General features: G+C 54.3%; 1 protein-coding gene across 1 annotated transcript; it reads right to left on the minus strand.

Annotated features, from left to right (window-relative positions):
* Positions 1-422: 422 nt before the first annotated feature.
* Positions 423-4,352, minus strand: LYPD3 (LY6/PLAUR domain containing 3). Its single transcript, XM_045202929.2, has 5 exons — positions 4,191-4,352; positions 3,458-3,589; positions 2,402-2,572; positions 1,938-2,099; positions 423-1,125 (listed from the first exon to the last, which is right to left on the minus strand). Exons 1-5 carry the CDS (start codon positions 4,270-4,272, stop codon positions 638-640), a joined length of 1,035 nt encoding a protein of 344 aa, XP_045058864.1. The 5' UTR covers positions 4,273-4,352; the 3' UTR covers positions 423-637.
* Positions 4,353-9,370: the final 5,018 nt, after the last annotated feature.

Here is a 9,370-nt window from a genome sequence, read left to right on the forward strand (position 1 = left end):
TCGATGTTTCTCTCCCACGTCAATGTTTCTCTCCCTCTTTCTCCCTCTCTTCCCTTCTCTCTAAAAATAAATACATAAAATCTTTTTAAAAAAAGAAGTGAGGTAGACATGATGTCTTCAAAAACACTGTACAAACTAATTCAAATTTTATTGAGGCCGTTTCCAGAAACTGACCACACAGAGGCATAAGGCACAGTCCTTGCCCTTGAGGAGCTCACAGTCTAGTAAGGAAGACAGACACTGAAAGGGTTCCCGCAAAAACGGGGGGACAGGGCCAGCTGCCAACAGAGCAGGGAACCATTATCCCGCTCCGCTCCCCCGAGGCCAGGCTGGCTAGGAGAAGGGGAAAAGGAAGCTTATCATTGTCTCTCCCACCCTTCCCGTGACTATTCTGACTGGGCACCTTGATGAGGGGGGACACGTTTGCCGCCCCCAAAAGCTAGAACACCAGGCAGGATATATACAATGGTAACTTTATTTCCCGAAGCCGCAAACCAGTGCAGCAGAAGCCAGCAGTAAAGTGGAGTAAAGTGGAAAAACTGGGACTGGGCCTGCCCAGTCCAGTGGTGGGAAAGGGAAGAGAGGGTACCCAGGGCCAGGGAAGGAGGGCAAGAGGGAGTTTTCCAGGTGGAGAAGCTCATAGGAGGGTGCCAGCAGCCACGGCCAACAGAAGACCCACCAACCCTGCCAAGGGAGCTGCAGAGCCTTTATTAGGGGCCCCGTTTTGTGTGGTGTACTGCTCCTTATTACTACGGTCCTGGTGACCAACAGCACCCCCAGACAAGCTAGCTCCCTCTTCCCGGGAGGTCTCAGGTTCTACTTCCTTTGGAGGGGTCTGGCTGGTGGAGGATGGAGTGGGCTTGGTGGCAGAGACGGTCGTGGTTGAGGTCGGGGTGGAAGTCGTGACAGGGGTGGTAGGAGCCCGCGTGGTGGGCTGAGCAGCCGGCAGCAGGACAAGCGGCGGGATCCGTGGGGAGAAGTAGGTCTTGTTGCGGAGGTCTGCGTTACAGCGGGACCCCTTGCAACAGGAGCCACTGAGCGTGAACCCCGGGCCTGTCACCGCATCCCGGGTGCAGAATTCGTCCTGGACGCAGCCCCGGACAGGCAAGGATACAGTCACGTTGGCTGAAGGAGGGAGACACAGGTAGGTCGGTGACTTGAAGTGGGGGGCGGGGAGGCCCAGCCAGAAAGAAACTCAGCAGGGCTCGTTAATCCGAAAGCCTCAACTCAGGCCCCACTTTGAGAAACACTGAACCAGTCAGTCTTTGGCTTATGACGGATCCTATTCCCCACAGTACATTGAGAGGGAAGGCTCACAGGCTGAACTACAAGTCCAACAGTGCCCTGGAGGAAAGGTCTGGACAGGGATGCAATACCTCTCACACGACCAAAGAGTAAAACAAACGCCCCCTCCCTCCCTCCCGTCATTTTTCACATACCTCTCCCCCAACACCGCCAATATTTAGTCTCAGAGTCAGAATTCTATCTCCCCTAACACTCCTGGCAAAGGACGAGGTTGGAAGAATGTCTCCCATGATTCCCTGCGGCAGAAGCCGGGAGGCTCAATAGCACCTCTCCAAAGTAGTTAGGTGGGCACCCTAACCCCTTGAGTTTTCAGGAGTCAGAACTAGATTCCCACAATGCCCGGGCAGAAACTGGAAGATTTGAATACATTTCCGATTGCACATCCTTGCATTCTGCACTTAGCAGGCTTCTATGGAAATGTATTTTTCCCAAAAACTAGCACAAAAAGCATCCCTATCCCCGTGCTATATGGGGATAGGACTGCATTTCTCATGACACTTAAGAAAACAAGACAAGCACTTAGGCCTACAGCTCCCAGAATGCGCTGGGGGTGGGGGTGGGGAACTTTCAGTAAAGGACTACCATCGCCCAGGAGGCCTCAGAAAGGCTACAACTCCCCGGGGACCGCTCACCTGCAGTCAGGGTGACGTTGCCGTCGAAACAGCCCTTGTAGGCGCGGTCGCTGGCGTTGTAGCAGCTCACGACCGGCGGCGCCGTACCCTGGCACGCCTTACGGCTCAGCCCCACACAGCTGTAGCACTCGGCGCCGTTCGGCTCGTTCGCACTCTCATTGCCTGCGAGGGTTGCAGGACGGAAGGAAGGGGTTGAGCTCTGCCGGGGGTCGCTACAGTCCACCCCTCCGCCCCTCAAGGGCGCTCGCTCAGCCTCTAGCTCCGCCCCACCCTGTGAGCCCGCCCACCGAGCCCGCCTCTAGAGTCCAATCTTACCGGTGCCCTGACTCTAGGCCCCGCCCCCGAGCGTGGCCCCGCCCCCCGCCCCTTCAACGTCCTCCAGCTCGCATCCAGTGATCATCACCCTTCGCGGCTCAGGCCCGACGTGGCTCCGCCCCTGAGCCCAGGGCTCTGCTCCCACTGACCTGCCGGGGTGAGCGCTCGCGAGCTGAGGTTGAGCTTGGCGTTGCAGCGGTCCTCGGAGCATTGCTGCAGCTGGATGAAGGCCAGAAGGCCGGCAAGGTCCAGTCCGCGGTCATTCTTGCCCGGGAGTCCGGAACCGCAGCCGCGCACTGCCAATGAGAACTGTCCGTGGACTGCGGAGAGGAGAGAAGGAGGGGTCAGAGGAAGCGCGGCCCTCAGAAAGAGCTGATTGGAAAGAATGACGAACGGAGGGGCGGAACTTCAAAAAGCCGAGTCTAGACTGGTGTGTGTCTCAGTGGGTTGGGCGTCCTTCCTCAAACGGAATGGTCGCTGGTGGATTCCTGGTCAGCGCACCTGCCTGGGTTGCGGGCCAGGTCACTTGTCGGGGTCGTGGGAGAGGCAACCAATCGCTGTTTCTCTCTCACACGGATGTTTCTCTACCTCTCTTTCTCCCTCCCCTCCCCTCTCTATAAAAATAAATAAAATCTTTAAAAAAGCAGAGTCCGTGGGTCTGCCAGGCTGACAGACACTGAATAGAGGGCTGGCTATAATAAACGGGCGGAACTGCAGAAAGCAACCTCAGAAGGAACTGAGAGACTGAAAAAAGCCCAGGGTGGGAGAGGGGTGGGGCCTCCTGGGAGGCGTGGCCTCGGATAGGGGTGGGATGTGGGTTAGAGAGTCGGAGCCTCATTCTCCATCACCATTGGATTGAGGAGGAGAACATTCTGGTAGGGACAGAGATGGCTAGAGAGGTCTCAGTGGTGGAGCAGAAATGAACAGGGTGTGGCCCTCCATCGAACGGGACGAGGTCCCAAACCCCGGATCTCCTAGTTCACGCTACCCACTCCGCAACTCTCAGCCCCTTAACCTTCTAAGCCCTAAGGGCGTTGTGGTGTTGAAGGGCCGGGGCCAGGCCGAAGGGCCAGGCTGAAAGGGTGGGATGGGGCTGCTGGGAAGGGTGTGGCCAAGTTCAGAGAGAGGGGCGGGACTATAAGGAGGTGGGGCCCGGCTGGAGGAACTTGAAGGAGTGGGTGCATGGACCAGGGGGCCCCACTCACTGGTCTCCACCGCCCCCACGGCCTCTGTGCAGACTTCCACTCCTGGCGCGCACTTCACGGTCTTGGTCTTCTGCGGCGAGCACCCGTCATCTGCTTTCTGCACGCAGCTGTAGCACTCCAGGGCCTGAGCTCCTGGGAATTCGGGGCGGAGGAGAATGAGCGCGACCCCTAGTAAAGCTCCCCCACCCCGGCCTGGCAAGGAGAAACAGTCCTTCCCATGCCCTGTGTCCGCAGGACGAGACAATCCGACTGCACAACCTTTTCTAGGGCAGGAGTAAGGAAAATCTTCCCACAGATCTGGGGTCGTGGGATACATTGTGTCCCTCTCCTTCAAGCCCCCTATGCCTACAGTTGGGAGTATCGTTCCCACAGCGCCTTCTGCCCAACGTGGGGAATCCCTAACCTGGGGCCCTGGGAAAACCCTGCCATGGACCGGGAGCGCCCTCCCACACTTCTCCACTCAGGATGGGATCCCTTTCCACAAGCTGCCTCTGACCAGGGCAGCGGACCTGCCCACAGTCCCTTATCAGGATGAAAGAGCTTTTACCACAGCCCCTCCAGGACAGGAATCCTTCCCACAAGCCCCCTCTGACTAGGGCAGATAATCTTTCCCATGGCCCTTCTGCTCAGGATGCAGAGATCCTTCCCTCAGCCCTCTCTGTAGGGGGTGAGGGGACCCTCCTCCCCGGAGCCTCCGCTCTGCCCCCTCCGACGCTCCCTGCAGCAGACCCACCTTCTCGAAGCAGTATCGGCAGCAGCAGCCAAACTGTAGGCCAGATCATGGCCCCGGCACCTGCTTTCCTGGCAGGGGCCATGCTTCGATCCTGCTCCCTTGGCGTCCCCCCTTGGTGTGCCGCCTCCCAACCCAGCTCCTCTTACCTGAGCCCAGGATGAGTAACCTCCCCCCAGGCAACCCTGGCCTTGCTCAACCGGGCCAAATCAGCGTCCGCTGTGGGCGCGGGACACCCGCCCCTGGGTGGGTCCCCCACAGCTGCCAAGGAGTGAAATGGCAGGGCTCCAGTTCCCTGGCAGTTCTCAGAAGAAAGTCTGTGTGTTTGGGGGGCAGAGGGGGGAGTGCTGAGGTTCACAGAGGGGTCTACTCAACACTTGGCACTCACCAAATATTTCATGAGTACCTGCAGTGTGCCGGCTTTGGTCTGGGTGGCCTGCAGATTAAGACAGAACCAGGGCCCATCCTCACAGAGCTCACCGTCTGATGGGGGAGACAGATGTTCATCAAATAATCACATAAATTGTTACTTACAACGAACACAATGAAGGGGAAAGTGGAGGGAGCTACAAAGAGTGTGGAGCCTAGAAGTGGGGGCTGGTCTGTGAAACTTCCCTGAGGATGTAATTCAAGTGGTGGTCTCAAAGACACTGAGGATTTAGCCTATGAAGTAGGTCGGGGTGGGAGCCGAGAGCGTTACAAAGCAGAGGGAGCAGCAGATGCAAAGACCTGCAGATGAGAAGTAGCATGAACCATTCAAATTCAGAGGAGAGCCGTGTACCCGGAGCTCAGAGAGTGAGGGAGAAGGGTGGAAAGTGAGGCAGAAGCACCAGGCGGGGCTAGAGCATTTAGGGCACCACAGGCCCTGAGAAGGGATTTGAATTAATTCTGAGAAAGGTGGACAACCTTTAAGAGTGTCTCAGTCAGCTGCGGACACAATCAGTTCTTTCTAGTGTGATCAATCTGGGAAATAATGCAAATATCCATCAAGAAATGAATAGAGCCCTGGCTAGTGTGGCTCAGTGGATTGAGCACCAGCCTACGAACCAAAGGGTCACTGGTTCAATTCCCAGTCAGGGCACATGCCTGGGTTTTGGGCCAGGTCCCCAGTAGGGGGCGTGTGAGAGGCAACCACACATTGATGTTTTTCTCCCTCTCTGTCTCCCTCCCTTCCCCTCTGTCTAAAAATAAAGAAATAAAATCTTTTTTTAAAAAAAGAAGTGAATGGAAAAACAGTGGGTCACCTATGGAATACTACACAGCAATAAAAAAGCCAACTAACGGCTCCAGCAACATGAATGAAGCTCAAAAACTTCATGTTGAGCTCAAGAAGCCTAAAACAAAGAAAACATACTTTATATGAGCTCCATTTATATGCAGTTCTAGACCAGGCAAAACTAGTCAGTGGTGAGGGAAATCACAGTAGGGGTTATCTTTGGCTAGGCATTGCCGCAAAAGAGAAATGGTGAGAAGCCCTTACAATCTTTGTCTGGGTGGTAGTTACACGTGTGCAAATATCTAAAGAATCACCAAGCTATATACTTACGCAAGTCACTGAACGTACATTATTATTAAAGAAAGAAAGGAGAGCCCTGGCCAGTGTGGCTCAGTTGGTTGGAACGTCATCCGGTAAACTGAAAGGTCATGGGTTTGATTCCTGGCAAGGGCACATGCGTAGGTTGTGGGTTCAGTCCCCGGTTGGCGCACATATGAGAGACAGCCAGTCCATGTTTCTCTCCCTCTGTCTCTCCTTCCTTTCTCCTGTCTCTAAAATCAATAAGCATGTCCTTGGGTGTGGATTTTTTAAAAAAATGAATGAAAGAGGAAAACTGTCCCTGTGGCCTTTCTGTAAGTAAGTACAAGACTCCAGAAGGGGGGAGAAAGAAGACCAGGAGCCCAGTGAGGGAACTGGCCAGTTTTCCAGGTAAGAGAGAAAAAGGCAGCCCCTGACGGCTGGCCAGGAGTTGGCCTGGCACTCTCAGTGAGGACATGGTGTTCTGTGACCCACCAACACAGGCCACAACCATCACACAGGGCCACGCTATAACCGAGATGGAGCGAGACGTGCTCAGGACCACTGCGTCACCACGTCTGAATACAGAAACGAACAAGAGCAAGCCACGAAATGACTAAGCATCCCCATACCCTGGCTTTAATGTAAACGACTGCTTCTATTATATTTATTATATTGTGTTACGTTAAAGTTACAGCTTTACTCTTGCTTTGCTTCTCTGGCTCATAGATAAGATTTACCTATGGCAGTAAAAATAGTGGCTATGTTCATAAAGATATTATCTGTTCCCCAGGCCCCGTTGGGCACCCCCACTCCCAACAATGACTAGCACCTCAGTCATAGGTGGGGTCACTTGGCATCGTGTCGAGAGAGAAAGTGAATGGCTGCCTGTAAGGTCATTCAGCACTGGCCCCCTTCCCTGCCTCCCAGCCTTAGAATCCGAGCCCCATTTATGGTTTGCTGTGTGACCCTGTGTTAAAGTGTCTTCACCTCTCTGAGCCTTCGAGGTGTCTTTTATAATAAAGGAAGGAATGTCTTTCATGGAGGAGTGAGGCAGTGGGCAAAGTATCAAGTCTGGAATTTTAATCCTGACTCTGCCATCCTCCTGCTGTGTGACTTCCAACAACTGCGTCTCCTTCTCTGAACTTCGGCTGCCTCCTTTGCTGAATGGGTCTGAAAACCCCTATGTCTTATGGGGTACAGGGAGGCCAGCTGATAATACTATTATTATTATGTGCTCAAAAGCAGGAGGCCCTGCAGGCCCTAGCCGCGTGGGAGAGTTTCAGGGAGGAACCCCAACTGGCTGGACCAGAACAACTAGCGTCTTGGGAGGGAATGGGACCCAGGGTGGGGTGCCTCCTCTTGCTCAGGCCTGCCCAGGTTCCAGGCATTGACCCCCACCTGGCCCTGGACCAGAGAGCAGAGGGAGGTTTGAATGCAGGGCCTCTACTTAACCTGCTCAGTGACCCTTTCCAGCTCCTCTCCTCAGACATCACTGCAAAGAGATTTAGAATCCGGGTCCCAAGGTGGTTGCACAGAGGGGTCAGTGCAGAGGCAGTCCCCAGTCCTGGAGGTCACGCCAGGGCTTCAGACAAGCCTGGGGCCATATCCACTATGGGTTTCCTGTCCCCCAGGACAGCGCAGGCACTGAGCCCAGTTGACATTCCCAGCCTGTCTCAGATGCACTCCCTCTGGGCTGTACTGTCTGGGATGTGTCAGAGAAGGGGTGGGGTCAGGAGCAGTGCGGGCTCCATAAATTGCAGGACTCAATGCAAAATGAAAATAGGGGGATCCGGTTCAAAGGGCAGGAAAAGATGCCTTTAAAATACTAAAAATAGAAACTCTCTTCCACCATCTCTCTCCACCTCTCATGGTGTTTAATGTCATGTTCTCCTGGGCACAGCGATGCTTGTGGGGTGAGCACAGACCCTCACAGGTGTCTAGAGACCCTGCCGCATAACTAGAGCGACCTGGTGGTTGTGGACCCCCTTTCCACCAGCTGCCCATAACCACGCCCCATCCTGAGATGCCGTTAAGGCTCTAATGCCTGACCCTGAGCTTCCTTGTACACGCAGGCCCTGCTGAAGCTGCAGGGTGGCAGGGGTCCCAGAGAGGAGGAGAGAAGGGGGGGGAGAGTGAAACGGTCCCAGGGAGGTGGGAGGTGGAGCCTCGGCTCCAATCCCCCCAACTCATGCTTCACATCCCTTCAGACCTCACTTATAAAATACAAGTTCAAATACAAAATTAAGACTTTCCAGACAGCAACCACAGAGCATTAATCCTGAGAGGGTTCTTCTGAGCACGTGACCTGTCAGCTGGTCACATGCCATGGAGCTGGCCCCAGCAAGTGCCCAGTTTGCAAAGGAGATGAATTGCTCCAAGAATGCAGATATTTCCCACCTGGAGGTGGGGGTCAAGGGACACCTGAGGTCACTGAGAGCCTGGGGATTAGGGTGTCAGCCTCCCTAGGACTCAGAAGTACCAATTCCCAGGACAGGACTGACAGGACACCCAGGTCATGAGGACATGGGAACCAGAGGGACCAAATGCCTCACTTCAGAGTGGGCAAGGGAGACCTGTCTCCATACAGTGACAGCCTAGAGGGGTCACTGTGGGGGAGCCTGGGGGACTGCAGAAGCCCAGAATAGGCGTCTGACACAGTCTAGGAAACAGGAAAAGCTTCTTGGAGGAGGGGACACTTTGGGTCAGACCTAAAAGATAGAGTTCTATGTCTGCCTTGTTCACCATTGTCCCCAGTCCTCAGCATCTTTCTCATCAATTTATTAAAACATTAGATATTTCCTCAACACCTAGTTTGCACAAGGCCCTCTGCTGTGCAAAAGGACTCAGTAATGACCGAGACGGCCCCAGGCCCTGCGTTCCGGAGCTCCCACCCAGCACGGAGACACACTCATCAGCAGTGATGACCCAGAGCAGTCAAGGCTGTGATGAGTGATCAGAGCCGGGATGTGAAGCCCAGGAGAAGCATCTGACTCAGCCATGAGAATCAGGGAAGGCTTCCTGGAGAAGGAAACATCTGAGCTAAAACCTAACTGATGAGTAAGAATTGGGTAAAAGATTGGGAAAAGATGTCTAAGAGGTGAAAGGGAAGCATTTTTCTTTTTTCACTTTCATGGAATGCAATGTGCTCTGTGGTGCTGGGGACACAGCAAAGACCAGGATAACCCTGGCTCTGCCCTCATGTGTCCCCATCTAGAAGAACATAAATCCATCACCAGTGCTAACCTAGCTGTTCAGGGACGGGACAGTAGAGCTTAAAGCAATGCCTGACCCAGTCAGGAAGGGCTTCCCAAACAAGACCTGAAGAATGAGGGGCTAGCTGGTTAAGGGCAGGGAAGAGGGAATAACATGTGCCAAGGCCTGAAGGGCAGGAGCCTAAAAGCTCCTGTCAAGAGCCCAGTCAAATCTAAAAGGGGGGAAGCAGACCTGGCTGGTGTGGCTCAGTGACTTGAGTGCCGGCTTGCAAATCAAAAGGTCTCCGGTTCCATTCCCAGTCAGAGCACACGCCAGCGTTACAGGATGGGTCCCTGGTTGGGGGTGTGAGAGGCAACAGACTGATGTTTCTCTCCCTTCCTCTCACTCTAAAATCGGGGGTTGGGGGTGGAAGCAGGTAGACCCACAAACTAAAAAACCAAAATTGCCAAAGTCT

Source organism: Desmodus rotundus, chromosome 12 (assembly GCF_022682495.2).
Source record: "Desmodus rotundus isolate HL8 chromosome 12, HLdesRot8A.1, whole genome shotgun sequence".
In the NCBI taxonomy this organism is placed as follows: domain Eukaryota; kingdom Metazoa; phylum Chordata; class Mammalia; order Chiroptera; family Phyllostomidae; genus Desmodus; species Desmodus rotundus.

What these genes read in the sequence shown, in the direction of transcription:
- LYPD3 (XM_045202929.2), bottom strand. Translation starts at nt 4,272, where the DNA reads ATGGCCCCTGCCAGGAAAGCAGGTGCCGGGGCCATGATCTGGCCTACA. An exon ending in GCCGATACTGCTTCGAGAAG is followed by an intron (nt 3,590 to 4,190) that starts GTGGGTCTGCTG and finishes CCGAATTCCCAG; the next exon opens with GAGCTCAGGCCCTGGAGTGC. An exon ending in GCGAGCGCTCACCCCGGCAG is followed by an intron (nt 2,100 to 2,401) that starts GTCAGTGGGAGC and finishes CAACCCTCGCAG; the next exon opens with GCAATGAGAGTGCGAACGAG.